Here is a 22,202-nt window from a genome sequence, read left to right as displayed (position 1 = left end):
GACACACTTCCTCCAATGTTCGGCCACTTTCATAAGCATCTACATAGTTGAATATAGGTTACGGATGTGACGTAGCATTCGTATAAAGTGTGTACTGTAGTGTCGCACTGCCTGCACAAGCTAAACATCAAGTGAGACCGTTTGCATATGTAGTCATGTGACCCTCAGGAACACTGATCGACAAAGTTGAATATAAACTCAAATGGCATTATACATTTAATCGGATCAGAATCTTATAGGAAAAATTTTTCCGTGGGGTTTTTTTTTTTTTTTTGTGCGAATTCCCACCCGGTCGCTAGGGTGAGGTCTAGAACGTACATACGCTGAAACACGTGAAACTAGCCGCCATCTTTTCAAACTGCTGTTCATGCTGCATCATAGGGCATGGTAACACACTCAGAGGCAAGTGCTATCTACACTCTTCCACATACATGATCTCACAGGTGCCTACGATTGGTTAGTGTCATTCTGATTGAACAGGAGAGAGAGTATGTCCCTCCCATTCAGAGAACCTGGCCCATTTTGCTTTCTTGGACTCCCGGCCACGGATGGCTGTGGTATCATCGGAATTCGAATTTGTGATTTCCAAATCGTTAAAAGTAACTATAAATTGACAAAAAAAAAAAAGAGATAAAAACGTTTGATGTGTCAAATCTGAAGTACGAAATTGCTAAAGGTTGGCAAATTGCTGAGGTATAAAATGAAAGTAATCAACTTCAAGCGCTATTACAGATGAACCTGTGTGTTCCGCATTTACTTCTCAGACTCGTAACTATGGACATTTGTAGGGAATTGAAATCACGGCTCATGTTGGTCTGCCCCAAGGTAAAACTAATCCAGCTTCGTTAGGGCTTAATAGTTTGGGAAATACGGTAGTTGGTAATTTGAAAAGAGGCTGTGTCAGGTAGTAATCAGCCTTCCCGAATCCAGAGTTTGATGAGGTGAGACCTGCAAAAGTCAAAACTCTCTACTGCTTAATTGAGTGAAAAATGGCCGCTAAGCTTTTTTTCCCCCACAGCTGGCGGCGTTAGCTATAAGTGGTCCATTCATGTGTCCAAATAAGGGCCTGTACAACATTCAGATGCAGTACAAGCTGTCCACCTGCAAACACACCTGGACGTCTTCCCCCTCTTGAATAAACACTAGTCTGGAGATTATACAAGCTTGTGCAGCGTTGAGTGCAGAACATCGTGCTAATGGAGATGGGTGCTTCACACAGCTGCATGTAAATCATACACGCAGTCAAGGGTTAGACATATTACACACACACTCACACATGTACATACTCTTAACATAATCAAGTGATGCTCCTTGTTCATTGATGCTAATAGAGCTAATTGAAAGCATGACAATAAGTAAGTGCGAAGGGGAGAGATAAAGAGAGGCCGGCAAGCGCAACACAGCCGAAGGAAAAAACGAAACTGTACGTAATAGCAGAAAGCAGAGCCAGAAGTAACCCAAGCCAGGGGAAACACGCTGATTAGGCAGTGTAAAAAGACAGAGTGTGTTAGGAATTGGCGTCCGAGGTGTTCTGCTGTCGCACACTAATCCCAAATGCACTCACTGACGCAGATTGCTATGGAATTCAGGGGCTCGCCCGTGCCAAAGGTTTCGGGAGGTAAACGCAAACTCGCAGCTGTTTTTCATTTCTTTCCATGATCCACAGAAGGAGAATCGTTAATCAGCTGTCGATGTGCGGTTAAAGTTGACTCGAGGCACAGTGTTCAATCTGAACTTCGGCAGAGTTAATCGTCAGCTTGAGGAAGTCTTGATTAGTCAGTGTGAACCACAATACTCCTCATTCAGCTTTGCTACAAAATGTTTCCACACAGTGCAATCAACAGGGGTACTTACTCCACTTCAACACATCCAGACCGACATAGAAAAACAACACTTACGTAACATCGGATGTTAGTCCTTGAGTTACCTGCATAGCTGTGACCAAACGGCATAACGCATAACGCAAACTTTACGGTTGCGTTTGCTTCTGTTACTCAATCACTGTTTACGTTTAGAAAATAAAAACGCCCTGTTTTCGTATGGACATTTACACCACAGCGCTGTTATAGTCTCGTTTCGCATTGGTCAGAAGATGTTGACAGTCAGCAATGCTAATACATTTTCATGTCTGTAGTAACACTTCTAGGGTAGATGCTACACAAACACAGATTTTTTTTTTTTTTTTTTTTTTTTTTTTTTTTACAAATGTGTGCAATCAGTGATATGGATATGAAGTTTTCTGTGAGCAGACGTTTATTTAGCATTTTTAAAAGGAGTCTCCAGTAAGCTTTCCACCATGGGGCAGCCTTCACGACAGAGGACTTTGCAGTTTTTTGTGTTTTATTTCTTAAAGTGCACCTATCATGTTTTTTCAAACGTTACTGGTCATGTAGTGTGTTATAGAGTTGTTTGTGAATGTAAAAAGTCTGCAAAGTTTCAAAAATCAAAGCGCACGACAAACAGAGTTATTGACTCCCAAAAGAAGGAACCGATTCTGAACAGCTGAAACGAGTCGTTAGTGATTCCAGACTTACTTCCTGTATAAACCTATGTAGGCTTGTAAAAAAAAGCCCCACCTCTGGTCTTCATCGGCTGCTCGCTGACAGCGGTAGACCAGTCGCACCAGACTGGGACGTCTGACCAATCAGTGCAGAGTATGCTCTCTGAAAGGAGGAGTTTAGAATGAATCCTTTCGAACGGATCATTTAACGAGTCGTTTGTGACACTGGGGAAAAAAGGTAATGCTGCAGTTTAAATTATGAGTATGTTAAAGTGTTTTTTGACCTCGGGTGCATGTAAATCTATTGTTTGAGACCTTTAAAACAAAATTAGGCACGTTTCAAAACCATAATAGGTGCGCTTTAATACTGCTTGTACACTGGGCTGAATTTCAGGCTGGCTTTGATGGATCATTAGCCTGCTTTCATCAGGCAGTAGTTTTTTTTTTGTTTTTTGTTTTTTTTTGCAGTTGAGCATCCATGTTTGAATGATTTTTTTATCACTGGAAAAATGATCACTGCCCACAAACCGCAATACATTTCATTGCCAAAATGTCCTCGTGGAAGCCTGCATGTACAGGGTGCCAAAAGCAATTGTAGTTTAGAGCATGTTGGAAAAGTTTCGCTCTGGGTATTTACAGGTTTTGCACCTCATTGCTAACACACACACACACACACACACACACACACACACACACACACACACACACACACACACATGCACATTTCTCTGTGTGATCTTTTGTCCTACTTCCAGAGTTCCAGATCCCTCAACACCCCCAACCCCACTTCCCGTTTCTCCCTCTGAACCTGATAATTAGCGAGGGTAATTGCCCAGTTCAAATGAACCCCTCATCCAGCATTAATTACACTCCTCTTCTATCCGACACTTCTGTCCTCTCCTGCTCGTCGCCTTCCCAGTAAGCCAGGTGTTCCCAGCTGTTTTGCGGGTGCAGGTGTGTGAACACCCCCTCGTTGATGCCGCACGCCTCTGATTAGCTGCTAGTTCCTGCTGTCATGACTGTGAGAGATATTTCACTCAGAAAGGTCGGAAGGATTTAAATAAGAGTGCTTGATGTGGCAGCCCTGTGTAATACTATACAGTGATTTCCACTTTGGACGTCTTTATGACGTATGACTTAATTATCGTTACCACAGCAATGTTGAGTACTTTATCCTGATTGGTTTTTAATTTTTTTTTTTTTTAGTAATGTACATGTTCTAATGAATTACCGTTTCTATAGTAACAGCGAATTCACAAGGACTTGTATGGAGGATGCTCCACATAATCAAAGATTAACAGGTTATCAGGCCATATCACACGACCCTATCGTTGATTATTTTCCGGTAACAGCATGCATAATTGTGTTTGATTCTGTATGTGTTAAAAATTAAGGGTTCAATAACACAATAACACCTCTCCTAAAAATTCTGCTGACATTAAGAGGCTAGTAAAAGTCCCCATTTAGTAGAAATGTCAGAAAATCCCCTATACTCAACTTATAAAACCAGTTACCCAATAAAATAATAGATCAGCTAGCCTAGCTGGAGTAACTAAACCTCACTAGATTAAAAGCTTAATTAAGCAAAATCAAAAACATCTGCATAGAATATTTTGTATGTAACTCAGCTAACTAGCAAGCTTAGCTAAAAATCATTTTTGAGCAGCACTAGACAAAAACACTACAGTGTACTAACTTAGTGTAAATTGTAAAGCTATTCTTCTAACTTTTACATATATAGTCATACATAAAATATCCCTTCACAACACACTGCACTTAGTGGAGATAAATGCTAATGTAACTTTCCAAGCTAGCTAACATAGCTAATGTTTCTTGAGAATTGCTAGACAAAACAAGCTAACCAGTCCATACAGGATTTTGTGAGTTTTTTTTGTGATTGTTGAGGCCAAAAATGCATTTTTTCAAAATGTGCGATGCAATTTGTGGATTTTTTATTGTGCTTTTTTTTTCTTCTTTTTTTTTTTTTTGCAGAAAACTACTTAGCTGTACTCGTTAGACGCATGTGAATCGAAAAGGGCTTTCTTTGGCTGAACGCGCGTTGTGATGACGTCACATGACACGTCTTGGCCCAAATCTGTGGAAAATCTGTGTCAATTTTGAAAAATTGCAAGCTCCTCCCACTATTGCAAAGTTTCCTTCATTTTGTATTCATTTCTGTGATCGCAAAATCCTGGAGGGACTGGCTAACATCAGTAAATTTGTAAGTTTTAAAGCAACTACATAAAAGCTTTTCCAGAAAGATAGATATTGTGCGAGGCAATGTGATTGTGTTTATTTTGGGGGAATGGTTAACAAAGACTGAAACCCCTTGTTGCTTTTTTGTTTTGGCGTTTGGAATGTTCATCAGTCTTCATTTCCAGACAATTCTCTTTAGTGTAATAAATAGAGTTTTTATGTGATAAGATCTCAAAAACAGATACAGCACATTTGAACCCCTCCTTGTTTGATTATTTCTGACTGAGATTGGTTTGTTTTATTATCAGTATCCCTACTGGGGGGGTTTGGGGTTGATGTTTTCAGGCTGGTTCTAGCTGGTCAGGATGTTTCTGGTTGGTTCTAGGTGGTCAGATTCATTCTGGCTGGCGAAGCTGGTTCTAACTGGTCAAATCTGACAGCTATAGTGGGGTTTTGGACACTCTCAGGGTGGTTCTAGCTAATCAAACTGATTCTAACTGGTCGAGCTTGCTTATCAGAGCTAATGGATTAATGGGGATTACTTATGGTGTACCTGTTATGGCAGTGATCTTCATCATAAGGCTGTATATAAGAGCAATCTTCTCTAAAATGATGATTTTCCCATCTATTAGAAGGTAATGGGGAATATATATACTTATATATATAAAGTATAGATTCGTCATTTTGCTTCTGTAAGCCAGACTTGGAAGGAAAACACTCCTTGCACTGCTGCTCTGGTGATTAGTGACACAAATCACTTCGTAATATAATCATAACCCCTCACTCCAAAGTGCTTCTTATCCAGCTGGCAGTAACCCAGCACTTGGATTTACACCAGCCATCCGTCTCTCGTTCCATCACAACCAGCCCTCCATCCTCTCGGCATTTATCTGGTGTCTCCTGAGGTTAATGAGGCAAAAAAAAGAGGACATTCATACAGGTTTAGCATGGCCAACCTGACCATGACCAATCCATCAGACACTAAATGTGTCATCATTTAGAGCTACACCAGGGTACAGTCTGAATGGATTTGATTATTACACTCCAAATATCATTTCAAATTCCCTTTTATTTAGGTGAATCACATGAGAGGAGTTGGAGGAGTTTGCATAAATAATGTAGATAACGATCCAATCCAGTGGTTCAATCACAAATTATCTCCCTATAAAAAGGTTCCTGATTAAACCCATCTTGTTTCATTTTCATTTCATATTCCCTTTCATTAGATGCCCAGCCTGGCTTGAAATAACATTTGGCTGACAGGGATCTGCAAATCTTTGTAATCTCCTTCACCTCCCCTATGTGGTGTGTGCTTGCTTGTTGGCCAAAAGAAACACCAAGCATGAAAGCACATGTTTTCAAGAATGTTATGTTACTAGCAGGGCCAGCTTTGGGGACCTACGAATATTCTGTTTTCCTCTACCGCATTAGTATGCATACATCCCTTTGTTGCAGTCCTTAGCTATAAGATTCTGCCGTGCTGAGTGGGTATTGACTGGTAATAGCTTTCTAGTGCTGTGGGATTTTGTTCTGATTTTCTAACACATCTTTTCTGAAATATAGTTTAAACAGTAGCTACTGTATCCTGCAGCCCAAGATGTGTGAAGTGTGCCCTTCAGTAAATGTTTTGGACCTAGTAACAAGGCTTCTAAAAATGAAAAACCCCTACTCAGCATTACAGGCCTTAATTAACCACGTTTAATTGCGTTCTAGTGGAATTTTATTCCTTTTTTTTTTTTTTGCATCAGATGAGAACTACTGTCCAAAAAATGTCAAGGATTGAGCATTATTACCTACTGGTGTGCTGATAATGGCTTGGGGCGAGCATTGTGAAGCACAGCTTTATGTATCTGTGTGTTGGAAGTGCTGGAAAGTGGTCCATATGGACCTAACCTTTGCGAAGGTCAAAGTAAAGCGCTTATATGAGAACTGCTCAGTTCTTCTAGTGGAGAGGTTATACTAAATTCATGACCACATTGGAAATGGAAAGCATTGAAAAATCGAACTGATGTAAATTCAACATGGTGGCGCCCACAGCGCAAAGTAGCACAAGAAATAGTAGCATGTTTTAAGCCTTGAAAGCAGACACATTATGATTCTGTTTTGATTTTCTGTTCTATTTGTGATTTGTTATCCTATTGTATTCACCTGTTATGTGTTACGTCTTCATTCATTTGTCTATGTAGTCTATAAATTTTGTGCACATTTGCATCTTTAATCCCAAGCCTTGTTTTCCTAGTCCTGTTTGTATCCGACGTTTGACCTTTGGTTGTTTTTGTTTTTTATTGATTACCGGATTGCCCTATGTGTATTTTGCTTTGTAATACCCTATGTATTGACCCCCACTATGGACACTGACATCTATAGTATCTATAGTAAATACACACTTGTGTCCTGCCACATTCACCCACGCATTGCATTGACTTTCAAGTTTCTGTTTATTTGTGTATTCGTATCACTACATACAAGAGGATAGTTTGATAACTAAAAGGTTTTTTTTTTCTTTACTGTGCACTTTCATTTCAGCTTACATCATATATCCACTCTTAATTAATTGAAGAACTAACCAAACAACATTCCTGGGCATTTTGGAAAGTAATTTGAGAGCTTTTTGTATTCACACAGATCAAACCAAACAAGAGATATATAGCTTCCTGTGAGCGTCCATTTTGGTCTGATTTGGAAAACAGGACGTTCTGACTTGCAAGTTGTCATGAATGCAGCATTAGCTCCTAATCTACACAGCCTGATCCAACTAATCAATACTAGAGGCAGGTGTGTTGGAACTAAACTCTACAGCAAGGTAGATCTCCAGGAGCATGTCTGGCTTTGTCACAGAACTCCCCTGTTATCTTCCTGTTTTCCTCACTCCTACTGGGATGCTTTTCAACGCCAAGCATGTGATGAATGGATGTTCCAGGGAAGAACTGTCTCGCCAAGCTACTTTATAAAAACAAACTTTCACAGTAAGCGGAGAAAAATTTGAGAAGCTATGACATGGGTGGCAAATTTACCACAAGGAGGTTATAACTAGATAACCTAGATTACGTAGACTGATTCAGATGAAATGAACATGCTTCCATATTAACGATATCCATATTCCATATCGTTGTGTTCATCCATGTATGTACAAAAGTAGTAAAGATCCAGATTTTCTCTCATCGGAGATATAATGACATGGTCCCTCCACACTCTTTCAACTCTTTCATGTTCTCTTCAGTGTCAGTGAGGAAGTCACACCAACTGAGTCCAGTCATGGCCAGTTGACCGTAAACCTGCCAGTTATATTTATGGGATTTTTTAGAGGGTTGCCTGTCCATTCACAATTTTAATATGTCCGGCCTCAGAAACTGTAAGGAACACCTGTGCATTTCACCTCAGCAAGCCCAAAACAGGGATCTGCATTAGGGTCATAAACATCGGCATCAGGACTGGCACCAAGGTAAGCAGCATCCGGGTGTACAACAAAACCACAAGGTGAGACGTTAACATTGAACAGATCAGAGTAACGTTCCAGCACCTCAGGTTCCCTGTCAATGCCTGTTTTCATTGCCCTAGTTTGCTATACACCCTTGCCAGTGCCTGGCCAGATGTCTCCACTCTGACATGAGAAACCTCATAAAACCTGCGAGCTGTCACTCTAGGCGTACTTGCGATTCCTTCCACAGTGGACACGCTGATTGCTCTTGAGTACACTCCTCTAATATAGCTGCCAACTCCTGTATGACAGTTAGGCTCTCCAAATGGAGGCACTGGTGGCAGTGTGGGACGAAGTAGACGAACATATGGTGTACGATACAGTTTCTGGCTATTCGTATCTGTTTTAAACTGTTCGTCAGTCTTAGACCGATGCAATAAAAGTGAGTGTAGAAATGACATTTACGGTATCACGTTAGTTTAATCCATGCTAATGTATGGTTCGTTACTAACCTTCATAGTTAAAGATACAATTTTCGTGGAAGAACTTATATCATTTGTTGAGTTTTGAATGCGGCGTGACTGAATGAAGCCTCAGTGTGTGCAATGAAATGGAGCTCTCAGCTTTATGTGACAGCTCTGTTCTAACTGTCTGTCTGTCCATCCGTCTGTCCAACCATCTCTATCCATCCATCTATCTATCTATCTATCTGTCTGTCTATCTATCTGTTTGTCTGCCTGTCCAACCATCTCTATCTATCTATCTATCTATCTATCTATCTATCTATCTATCTGTCTGTCTATCTATCTGTTTGTCTGCCTGTCCAACCATCTCTATCTATCTATCTATCTATCTATCTATCTATCTATCTATCTATCTATCCGTTTGTCTGCCTGTCCAACCGTCTCTCTCTCTCTCTCTCTCTCTCTCTTTCTATCTGTCTATCTGCCTGTCTGTCTGTCTGTTTGTCTGCCTGTCAGTGATAGTATATTTAAGTGTATTTGGCTTAAAGAAATTGATTTATCAACTTAAAAAAATTGAGGTAATTAGTTTCCTCAAATTGTTTGAGTTAAATTAACTTATCCGGTTTTACAGTGTACATGAACGTGTGTGTGTGTGTGTGTGTGTGTGTGTGTGTGTGTGTCTCAGGGTTACTGGACACAGTAGTTCAGTGATTTGTGGTAATCAGAGTGTGGTCTGATGTGTGTCACAGACTCACAGGAACTCACAGGAACTAATCTAGCAGGCACAATAGGGCATTGTGTGAGTGCAGCTGCATCGCCTAGAGCAATTAAAAAGACCTGATGCTGTGTCTCTGAGTGTGTGTGTATATATGTGGGCGTTTGTGTGTGTGTTTTTGTCTGTGTGTCCACTGGTCTGATTAAGGTGGCTTCAGATATGTTCATTTTGTGGTGTGATATGCAGATTTGGTGACCTTTGAAAAATTTAAATAGCTTTTGTTGTCTCGGAGAGAGCGGCTGCGACAAACTGACCTTTTCTATTGCAGTTAACCGCAGGAAATTGGCACCAGGTGCTTAAAATATTGACCTCGGAGGAATTCCCCCTTTGTGTTTTAAGGTGTATTCTAAATGCTAGTGTACAAACAAATTCCAGTCATCGAGAAAACAAATAGCGTGGAATAGGAATCGCATGAAAAAGTGACTAAAAGAGAGGGGGATGGGGAGGGACAGAATCACGGCAGACGTGACACACATAAAGCAACGTTTCCTCTAATGGCATAATTTCACTCTATATCCCCCCTCCCCACATCCATCAGGATTCCTCAGTAATAATCCTCCTCCCTGTGCATTCATACATCCATACAACTTTCCATCTGTCCCTCATTCTTCCCTCGAGTCGACTTCTTTAATCTGTTCTCATTCCGTAACACACTGCGAGAGATTATCAAAGACTCCAGTCGCAATCTTCCTCATAATACCGTGGCTGTGTTTATATGCAAATATTATTGTCAATCCAAATTAATTCATTCCAATTACAGATGCCATTTGAACCGTTCATGCAACGAGAGGTATTTAGTGTTACAAACATTACCAAAAAAACAAAAACAAACAAAAACTAAAAGCTAATAAATCGTATAGAAATGTAATTAGCAGTTTAGCGAGTTTTCTGTTAGCTGAGTTTTCAATCATCTCTTCAACTTCATTATATCAGAAGGCAAGAAGAAAAATAATGTGTTCTACATCAAAATCTTGCTAGCTGGGTTTTTTTTCCACGTGATGAATGTCATGATTTGACAAAGTTGTTGGATAGTTATGTCCCGTAGCAAAATGGAGGCTAATCAACTCAGTTTATAATCAGATACCGGCTGTCAAAATGTCAGTGATGCTGTGCCAGGACATCAACGTCAAACAAATCATAAAAACAAAGAAGATCATCGTCAAAACAAAGAAGAGCACTTTCACAAAAGTTTTAAAATGATGAAAAGGATTATTTAAAAAAAAAAAATGTAGTCAAGAAAACAGACTGAATGAAAGAGTTTAGACCACATTTTTTGCATTTGAATATGGAAATGTTCTAAAGATGTTAGAAGTATTTAACAGCGAATTTCCCCCCACCGATGTTAGCATGAAGAGAGATCATGTGAAGAGACAATGTTTGAATGCGCCAAAGTCTAACTAGCAAGTTATCTTTAGTGACTAGAAAGTTCATTTGCGCTTGCTAGTGAACAGTTTCTGGCAGTCTACAGACAAAACTAAGAACACGGACATGAGTGTTAGCTAGCTACAAGACTGTCAGCTAACTACAAGACTGTTAGCTATAGCTACAAGACTGTCAGATAGCTACAAGACTGTCAGTTAGCTACAAGACTTTCAGATAGCTACAAGACTGTCAGCTAGCTACAAGACCGTCAGCTAGCTACAAGACTTTCAGCTAGCTACAAGACCGTCAGCTAGCTACAAGACTGTTAGCTATAGCTACAAGACTGTCAGCTAGCTACAAGATTTTCAGCTAGCTACAAGACTGTCAGCTAGCTACAAGACTGTCAGATAGCTACAAGACTGTCAGATAGCTACAAGATTTTCAGCTAGCTACAAGACTGTCAGCTAGCTACAAGTCTGTCAGATAGCTACAAGACTGTCAGTTACCTACAAGACTTTCAGATAGCTACAAGACTGTCAGTTAGCTACAAGACTGTCAGCTAGCTACAAGACCGTCAGCTAGCTACAAGACTGTTAGCTATAGCTACAAGACTGTCAGCTAGCTACAAGACTTTCAGCTAGCTACAAGACTTTCAGCTAGCTACAAGACTGTTAGCTATAGCTACAAGACTTTCAGCTAGCTACAAGACTTTCAGCTAGCTACAAGACTTTCAGCTAGCTACAAGACTGTCAGCTAGCTACAAGACTGTCAGTTACCTACAAGACTTTCAGCTAGCTACAAGACTTTCAGCTAGCTACAAGACTATCAGCTAGCTACAAGACTGTCAGTTAGCTACAAGACCGTCAGCTAGCTACAAGACTGTCAGCTAGCTACAAGACCGTCAGCTAGCTACAAGACTTTCAGCTAGCTACAAGACCGTCAGCTAGCCACAAGACTTTCAGATAGCTAGAAGAATTTCAGATAGCTACAAGACTGTTAGCTGGCTACAAGATAGACATCTCACTTAGCTAACTTGGTCAGAGTGAGAGTTTTCTTTCCCATTTTTTTTTTTTTTTTTTAAATTCCATCTTACTGGAACACAATGATAGACGACAAGATTCAGGTCCTTAAGCTAGGTACAAATGGGGTTCAGTGACAACTATTTGGACTTTAAAAGCATTCAAACTGTGAGGAAAACAGGATTACAATAGGAAACCTGGAAGTGCACCGAAGACCAACCACCTACATTAGCAAACAGCAGTAACGATCTGTAAACTTAGTTATTAGTGTTTTTTTTTTTAATGTTCCTTTTTCTCTTTTTATCTCCCCTCTCCATGCCGCATGTTGTTAATTAGTGCTTGTGCAAGTGGAAGGGAAATCAATTAATGACCGCACAAATAAAGGCGAAAAAATACGGAGCCCAGCAGAGGGAGAGCAGGAGGCAGAGACATGGCAAATGTCACCATGTTGTTTTGATACATAATTAGCGAGTTAATGGAAACCTAAATGAACGTAATGGCGTCCTTCTCGACATTGGAGTGGAGGCTCCGTGAGGGGGCGGTTTTGGCGGTTGATCGAACAGGAGAGGCACAGCATGGCACCTCTTAACGAATGATTACAGCTTATGAAAAATGCAGTGCAAACTTATTCAGATCAATGCCTTATATGTATGCAACTATTGTGTTCATGTAAAATGAGTCAATCGAGTGTGTCGCCACTGCCGCTGTGGCTAATTATAGGTAATTATTATTGATTACGTTTGATGTGGCATGACCAGCTGTTCTCGACTGGAAAAGTCATTTCAGTTCGAGCATCCAAATGCTGCTGGGCTGGAGTCAATAATCAGTCCCAATCAGAAGGCTCCTGACTCTAATGCAAAGGTTGCCAAACTTCAAGGTTTAACTGTTAGGAAGCTGCCACCAGAATGAAACGCTGACCTTAATGCCACAGAATGGAGTAGTCCTAAGCTCAGTGCATAAACTCACGCAGATACAGGTCAAGAGATTTCAGTTAATGTTCAAATCAAACAACAAAGAAATGTGATCATTGGACGGCCAAACTGGTTTGAGCTGGCAGTAAGTCAAATAACCACCCTTTACAAACATAGTGAAAGGAAAAGCATCCCAGAACGCACAACACAATGAGTCCTGAGGCAGATGGGCTACAAGAGTAGAAGACCATATTAGATTCCATTATCGTCAGCCAAGAACAGGAATCTAAAGCTGAGTTCTGCTTCATGAGATGCTTTTCTGCTCAGCGTGGTTGTAAAGAGTGGTTATTTAAGTCACTGCCAGCTTGAACCAGTTTGGCCATCCTTTGATCACATTTTTCTCGTCTGATTTGAACATTAACTGAAAGCTCATTTCTGCAGTTGTGTATTTTAGTAATACCCACAGGGATTTTGTCCTGCCAGTTTGATGAGATAACAGGCTGCTGTTCCATCAAAAGCTGATTCCCGCTGTCTGACTTCAGATGGTTTGTAGCCGGTGGCCAAATTGCCGGTGTTTATCAGATCATTACGCTGCACGACATAGTGATTCAAAAGCCTCTGGGTCAGTGCGGTCTCCAGCGCATGATGACATTATTGTTGTAAAGATGCTGTTTAGTGAGGAACTGATGGGTGATTGGATCCTGGCCAATCCTAAATGGACTGTAATGGACGGATCAGTACTGGAATGTACATAAAAAAAAAATTTAAAAAAAAGAAGAGTATCATATCATGGATGTCAAATTAATGACAGAATCGTTGGACTAAATATATCTAGCTTGGATTACGGATATCCTCCATCTTTTTCTGAATGGAACGATGCCGGATGTTAAATTTGGATACTGACGCCGAACCTTCTTATTCGGTTCGGCTGTTACTCATCTTTTGCTCCTCATACTGTAAATATGCTTCTGAACCTGAAAATGGAGGTTATATTTTCCAGGCTGCATTGGATGTTCTCTATGATTCCTGTCCTCCAAAGTTCTCTGTCCTGAAGACTTTTCCATGGAAGAAAACCTTCTGCATTAACACTGCTTAATAAACATCCTTACAGAAAGCCTTACCATACCAACAATTCATTAATTGATTAATTTTTTTAATCTAAGATTATATGGAATGCCCACCCCGGTTGTTACTACTGTACAGAAAGAAGAACGTATTAGAATGACCTCATTAATATAAACCTGTGATAAGAATACAACCGACATCACTGCTGTTAATATAATAATAATAAATAATAAAAAAGATTCAACATCTTCTAACCACCTTCTAATCTCCAGTGTGAGTAGTTATCCCCTTTTCTACTCTTTTATACAGAATCTATGTCATTTTATGATGATCCCTGGGGTCACACTATTGCATGGTAACCCAGGTGGCTACTAGAATGTAATGACTCTTCGTTTCCATCCTCATCTTCCGTGCTGAGGCTGAGATTTGTGTAATCTGTGTGTGGTTATTGCTGCTCTGACCCCAGGTTAATGCCGCGGTAGGAATTTAGATTTCGTTTTTCCGAGACCTGCCTCTCATCTTTCTCCCTGCACTACATGTTTTATTCTGCACCAATACAACCCAAGAAGGGTTTATTAAGGACCTGATAAATGGAGCAAGGTCTGTGTTTGCAGTGCATGGTGGGAAATCCAAGATCAGGACAGGCATTAGTGCATTTCTATATAGAAAACTGGAAAATGGGTTAGGGATTAGATATGGAAAGGTTTAATGCTGGATTTATGTTCCGATCAGATAGCATTCTTTGAAACCCACACAAGCAGTATAAGTGATGTCATGACAATATCATGATTAATTACGAGATAATTAATCTCTCTTTTCTGAGATAATGTGCGTAGCATCACTAGTTTTATAACAACTAATTTTTTGTTTTATTTTTTTTTCTTCCGCTACCACTTGTTAGCATACATGTTATCCGTTTATGTCGTGGATATCATCCATGAAACAAGTTGTTACTATAGAAACGGTAACATATTAGAATGAGTGCATTAATATAAACCTGTGGTTCAAATGACATCCTGTCACAGCTGCTGTTATAGAGAAATAATCAACACTGCAACACAATCAGAACGGAGAATTCGTTAGCACAGTGGTCTATAGTGTCAATCGAAGGTTTTTTGAGCATTTGTATTTTCTTGTTTTATTACGGTTTTAATCGCTATTATTGCCACAGACTAAACACAGATCTAGAATCGAAAATGAAATGAGGATCATGAAATATTTGTGAAACCGTGTATTAAGTACTTAACTGCTACTGTATTAACTAAACAAATCGTTTTTTCCACATTCCCCGCTTTCCTGTGGACGTTCATTGACTTTTTCTCTGGGTGAATGTTATTCGCACTGATCACTGCTCACAGCAAACCAACTCACCCTTCTGATCCGATCACAGTCTCTAGCACACCACTCACACGATGGACTCACACGATGGACTCACACAAAGCTCTAAAACTTCTCTGATGGAAAGCTCCAACCGTTTTATATTCCCCGAACCCCATCTGTCCTCGCAAGCCCCCTGATGAAAATTCATCTGGAGTTTCATTATGAGAGAAACACTTTCCTTTCCCAACAGGCACTTCAGCATAAATATCCCATGAGGTGCCTAATATCAACAGTGGCCTCGCATTGTGAGGATGGATTTATGGCTCTCGGACTACTTCTGCGCCATAAAGCTAATTCCTCCTGCTTCACCTCCCACCGCAAAAAGCTTTGTGTCGCATGAATCACATTTACACTGATGGTACCCAGCTCATAAATCAAACCTGGATATTAGTCTTGCTTTTAGTCTGAATAACGCTTCTTTACTCATTTAGCTGCGGTAGAAACAGAAGAAATTCTGATCTTTGCTTTTCCTCTCTCTAAGACATTCCATCTCTCTAACCTTTTATCCTTTACCTTTTTTTTTTGCATCTATCACCGGGGTACTGATTAGCGACGAGCACAATTAAGTCACTCCGTGTGAGACGAGTAGGTTAATTTGCATGCCATTTTCAAAAGCGGGCGTTCTGCAGGGAAGTTACGGCAAACAACACATTTTCATCATCCCAACTGGGTGATGACAGAAAAAAACAGCCTTGGTGTTTTGTTGCAGTTGTTATAATGCATTAAACAGAGGCTGGATGTTTCACTAGGGATGTTTAGTCACGCACAAAGAACCGAAGAATGTACAGTACTACTTAGGCAGAGCACTCAGACGGAAACATTTGAGACTATCACGCTGTGGCTTAATGGAAAAATGTAAGCAGGCCCATGTCATTTGAAAAAAGGTATTAAGAATTACACTATTTTAAGAATTACCTTCATAATTGATTTAAGGACATTTTCCAAAGCCAAAGGCAAAAATTGAGTTTTGAAGGACCTGTATTATGTTGTGTATACTGTATACTGTATATATGTATGGCAGAAACTTCTTCATGTATAAATGGGATAAAGTAATATTCAAATAGGAAATGACATCAGTATATAGATTCATTTGTGTCAGCCATGTCAGATTATTTGTTAACAAATGTCTTAATGTGGATTTATTTGGATTTTTCTATAACCAAAAGCAACAGCAACAGTAATGGTTCTGAGAAAAATACACCGAATGATATGCAGAAGTGAAAGCAGGGGCTGATTTCTTTTTAGCCCACACTATAGATTCATGCAGCCAGTCAGTGACGGTCATGTCAGGCCGTCAAATGTGTTGCTGTTGCACTTGGTTCTTATAATCCGATGGACAGGATTTACATGGACCACTGGGCAAAGTATGTGACTTTTAGGAACTTGGGAACTATTTAAGGAAAGTCAAGGAAGTCAGTGATGGCTTGGGAAAAATCAGCAGCTCCATGAATAAAATACTTTTCATGGTAACAATGAATCCACCTCCTCACTTACTCCAGCCTCTGTGAGTGACGAGGGAAGCCGTACGAGTGATGCGATTTTGCCATGAATGTGATTGTCAGTGATGAATATGGGTGGGCTGAGTTAAACTAGTCAGTGGGCATGAAACATCACGTTCCTCCTATACATGTCTTGACACATCTGTCAGCTCCCCCTCCCACCACAGACAAGCTTTGTGTGGACCTCATAAAGGATTCAATTCAGTTGTCAATTGTTGCCAAAGTTCTGATGGAAGCTTTTATAATGCAACGTCCATAATGTTATGAAATGCCAAGCTTGTAGTACTCAAGTCCAAATTAAAATGGAGCTGCTGGCAGCAAATGCAACAGGTACTGTATATTCAGTGTACACTTAATTGTTGTCGACTTCAATGCAATAACGGTGATGGGGGCAGTCTATCATTTGAAAAATGTGGAGCAAGCAAGTCTGTCTAGGTTACACTGACAATGTCCAAGTAACTTTGGATGGACGTATATATATAGTGCTTAAATTATTAGTTCAGAGGGTTAATGTCTGATTATGCTCACATACGGCTGCATCTGGTTGGTTGATGCTTCATGTGTTTCCTCTGGGTACTCTGGTCTCCTATCCCAGTCCAAAGACGTGCATTGTAAGTTGAACGGCATCTCTAAATTGTCCATAGTGTGTGAATGTGTGTGTGATTGTACTCTGTGATTGATTGGCACCCCTTCCAGGGTGTCTCCCGCCTTGTGCCCCGAGTTCCCTGGGATAGGCTCCAGGTTCCCCTGCGACCCTGTGTAAGATAAGCAGTATGAAAAATGGATGGATGGTGTCACCTGGTTACTTATGATGGTTTTTTGTTGTCCCCAAGTTTAGCTTAAAGTCCTGTCTAACCTTTACGGTCCTCAAAAAAAAGAAGAAGCAAACAACCAGTAAGAACATGTTAGTTGCAGCAGCATGCTAGGTTTTTGGTAGGCATAGGTTTTGGCCATTAAACATCAACAGACCAACCTTTCTTTGTGAACCAAACTGGCATAACATTATAAACCTGCATGAACCAGACCACCATAACAAGACAAAGCGGCATGAACGAAACTATCATACCGAACTATCTACCAGTGCAAAATCTAACACTGTTGGAGGTTTAATACCACAGAGGTGGTTTTATGGATATAGATGATATTTTATTATCGCTTGTGTTTCCCAACTCGAGCGTGATGAGTCATATTCATTCAGGGAAAAAAACAAAACAACCGATCCTGGATGAACTGGAGAGTTTGATGCGTTAGGACCTTAGGCATGATGTGTTTGTTGTCTGACAGTGAGTGAGTTTGAGATCAGGTGGCGGTCTGAACATGGAGGAGTTGTTTCCGAGTTCTTTTTCTCAGTAAGCAGCTCGAAGCATTGTGGGACAAATGTGTAAAGACCTCATTTCTACCATTAAATTGACCTCAGGCAACGATTGCACTCATTCTGACACATGAGGGACAGTGGGAGTGCTCTGAATGATAACAGCAGTTCCCTCCAGAACTACAAAACATCTGAAAGATCACAGAAGAGACGGTAATATATGGGACTTGTACCATTAACATTAAAAAGTGCATTGAGAATTTGATTGATAGTTATAAAAGCGGTAGAAAATTATATCTTTGTGGATACAAGTGAGTTTATCTAGTGTTTTTCATTAGGAGACGTGTAAATCTAATGGGTATTAAGCCAATTTCTGGACATTCTGTAACTCATTTCAAGCTGAACTGGTCTTATTCTAATTTGATTTCTTACTAGTAACAACGATGCGTTTGAGGTAAAGTTGCAACTTGTAATTCCCGGTCTACAACCAGTAAAAGCGACAAAAAAACACCCCCTCAACTTGAAATTTCAACATGGCGTAGTCTTCTCTTTATAGCAGTATTGGCGGGAGCGGATCTATGTTCCCAGGGTCCCATGTTCCCCAGATTTATATTGCACCTAATGAACACATGGTGATTTAAAGCTGGAGTTAGGCTTCAGAAGAAGTGAGAGCTGGGACATGTTCATACTTAACATTTTGTTCCTTTCATGACCGTCTACTGTGTTTTCTAGGCTACAGGACGGCATTTCTTCAGTTTAGTCTATACATTTCACTATTGTTCATGCACGGAGCTGAACTCTATGAACGTATGAATGTAGACTAACAGCTATTTTTTGAGCAGCACGCATGAGGGTTCAGCGTGTACAACCTAGTTCATTTCCCAAGCTCATAACTTCCATCAATTTCAAGTGTGGATGAAGGATGGATTTTCAACTAATGTATGCTGTTATTCATTTAAATGTGTTTTTGGTGTTTAAAGTTAAAAGGTAATTACGTTAATATGGTTCATGGAAAAGTTTACTTAACAGAATACTGAACTGGGGAACTTAGGACCCTGGCAACATAGGAATGACCCCCGTATTGGTTTTAGATCAGTCCATATACAGACACGATACTTGAATCAATCTATAACACTGACCATACTAATCACTATGTTGAGAAAGCAATCATCAACATTATAGTACTCGCTAATGTTAGCCCTTCTAGCTTGTTGCTAACGCTACTCACTGTGTACGCTGTCTAGCTTGTTGCTAACGCTACTCGCTATGTTTGCAATTTCAATCAAAAATGTTGCCGGAATGTTTGAAGATCACTATAGTTAAACAGCACCAATAGCCATGCAAGCCTGTAACTGTAAAAGTAACTTTTTATGAGCTTTACGTGCTCTGACAGCAAACAAAAGACACACTTTTTGGAGGCGTCCCTGTTTTATTTCCCCTCCAGTAATGTGACGAGGTGGGAAATGACATAAATAAATGACCTAATTACCACTTACAAGGCACCAATCATTTTGACATTTTTATAATATAATAATAAAAGACAGTTTTTGTGAATGAACTGAGTTGTATTGTGTACAGTTGGAGTGTTTAACATAACTTTTTGACCTTTGAACCTGGGTTAAATAGACCATTTAATGAATAATGGATTGATAATGGAGATGATAATTCACCAATGGGTATATAAAACTACAGGATGTAAGATAACAGTGTTCATTCTGTGGTATCATAACCAGTACATATCCTGCAAGTAATAATGAAAGTTAAAATATGCATAGTGTATGTAAATGGTGTATTTTGGTAATCAGTGTGGGAAATAGTTCCTTGGCAGCTGTCAGCCATCCTTGACCTGACAGCTTTAACCAAGAAGAAATCATCAGGTCAAGAGAAAGATTTCCAGAATACATAGTTGTGTGTGCATGTGTGTGTGTGTGTGTGTGTGTGTGTGTGTGTGTGTGTGTGAGTGTACGTGAACTGCATCATGAAAGATCACTCAAAACACGACTGAATCCCACCACTGACCCTCTCCTCTCCATCACTCCTTTCATGGGAAAATAAAGCGGATGTCTTTAATCGACAGCGAGGACGCATCAGAGATACTGAGCCAAACATCCCGTCCTCCCCATTCTCAAACCCCCCCAGTGTCCTTGTCCTCAGCAGCTGTGCTTTTAATCAGGTCACTGCCCTACTAACAAAAACACACGCACACACACATTCACGTATGCGCAGACGCACACAAGCGCACACACAAAACCATTTGAGAAATGTGTACACCGTGGCCGTGATGGGCCCTCGAGCACGACCCACAAGCACGTCCTGTTAGTCTTATCTAAACTCGATGTGAAAATGGTTCAGAGGCACACGCTTTAGTAATATTCATGCGTTCACTCATTTGCTAGATCCATAGTGACTTCATAGTTGAATCCAATCCAAAACTTCCTGTTTTGACTTCCTGTTCGTTCTAATCTTATTCAGTGATAATTGCGAATCTAGTGATTGATGCGCTACATTACGTAGTTCAAATAAATGTCTTGTTAATTGGCTACAAACAAACTGAGCCTTGAATCATTCAGTTTTCAACCCTGTTATTATTGTTGGACCGATGCCTGCGATGCATGATAATGAACCGATAGAGAGGGCTGTAGGAAAGACGGAGAGAGACGGCTTATCCTGGAACAGATTTTTGATCATAACATCCAGAAAGCCAGCAACATGACAAAATCACCAAGACTACTATACTACTATATACAGTATGTATATTATACACCTCTGACAAACACTGACATTGCATTATGGGAATACTGTAAGGAAAATAATACTGGAAAATAATCAGTTGCGGGGAGATGGGATGCTGAATTTGATTATTTTTGTAATTCCTCTTATACTTCAGGAATTTTCCAGTGATTCCTTTTTTTTTATATAATTATTATTAATGCACAACACATTGTAGTTTTTATCCATTTATAGTTACTTGGAATGTTGTGGGGCATTGATGAAACAATTGATGAAACAAATTAGTTCGTGTCATCGCTTACATTACAGCAGCTACCGTATAAACATCTGTTCCTTCACGCTTTCTTTTACTACAGAGAAACCACAAACTTCAACGTCCTCCATCTTGTTTTGTTCGCCACCTTCTAAGTCAGTAGTTATGTTGGCTCTTTTCTGTTGCTTTCAGCTCAGGCTAAGCTCATGGATTGCAAATACTCATAGGCATTGTGTCTAGATGCGTATCATTTGACGAACCTGTATGTTTGTTTTGCTGTCTCAAACTTTGTAGTCCAGCAACCATGTTTATATTCCAGCGAGACGTTTATAACACGTCTAGATTTTGGCCAGGGATAAAAGGGTTTCATTTCTCTTTGAAGGATGTAGAAGAAGACTGTTGTTGTGGTTGTGTACCACAACGAAAAATGCTGAGTCATGAATGTTTTTGGATTCAGAGACACCATTTGGTGTCAAATAAATGTCAGCTCTTTGGCCCCTTTATGACTGCAGCTCAAATGAATTTATTATAATTCAACTATTTAAATATTATCATATTTATTAGTTGGAGCCACTGGAGCTTTTTTTTTTATTTATTCATGAACCTACCGCCTACAGGAAGACTTTTCACTTTTGTTTTATCCGCTTATTATTAATCATAGTTCCTATTCAGCCATACACGTCCCAGTGAATTAGCTGTTACTATAGAAACAATAACGCATTCAAATTAGTCTAAACCTGTGATTTTCAGCTGGAGTTATATAGAATGAAACGACATCTTCTGACCAATCAGAATTGAAAATTCAACAGCACCGTGATAGAACAAACTAATAACTATCAAGAAGTTTGTCTACATACATACATACAACCAAATAAAATAAAGTAAACAATCATTTATAAAAAAAAAAAATAGATAAAAGTCTGCCTACGTTCTGACTTTTGGGACTCTCTGATTTCTAGCATGTGTGGATCAATGACTTTTCCGGTCGAAGTTTAAATCTCTGTTGTCTTTTGTGTCCAGATTGCGGTGTTTGGTGAAACAGCTGGAGCGAGGTGAAGCGTCCCTGATTGACCTGAAGAAGAACCTCGAATATGCAGCCTCGGTGCTCGAATCCGTCTACATCGAAGAGACGAGGTAAAGTTTCGACCGTAACGTGCGTAGATTCGTTTCAAACCCGGTATGTTAAATTCTGGTCTTAGAAAGACTTTAAAGTGGAAAGCCACCTGGAAGCGTTTTACACACAGCCATGTTCAATTACTTTATTCAGCGGGGATGAGAACGTTTGTTGCGAAGTAAAGGTGAGATTTATGTTCAATAA

General features: G+C 39.9%; 1 protein-coding gene across 2 annotated transcripts in view; it reads left to right on the top strand.

Moving 5' to 3' along the window:
- pde1cb (phosphodiesterase 1C, calmodulin-dependent b) overlaps positions 1-22,202 on the top strand; it is a 99,122-nt gene that overhangs the window by 50,245 nt on the left and 26,675 nt on the right. For both annotated transcript variants that reach the window (XM_017496096.3, XM_047162495.2), the window contains one exon: positions 21,905-22,018. In XM_017496096.3, coding sequence (XP_017351585.1) covers positions 21,905-22,018 — 114 coding nt within the window. The remainder of the gene's footprint in view (positions 1-21,904; positions 22,019-22,202) is intronic.

This window comes from Ictalurus punctatus, chromosome 20 (genome assembly GCF_001660625.3).
Source record: "Ictalurus punctatus breed USDA103 chromosome 20, Coco_2.0, whole genome shotgun sequence".
NCBI classification, from domain to species: Eukaryota; Metazoa; Chordata; class Actinopteri; order Siluriformes; family Ictaluridae; genus Ictalurus; species Ictalurus punctatus.
Note: the sequence above shows the minus strand (reverse complement) of the source record. Positions and strands in the feature narration are given on the sequence as shown.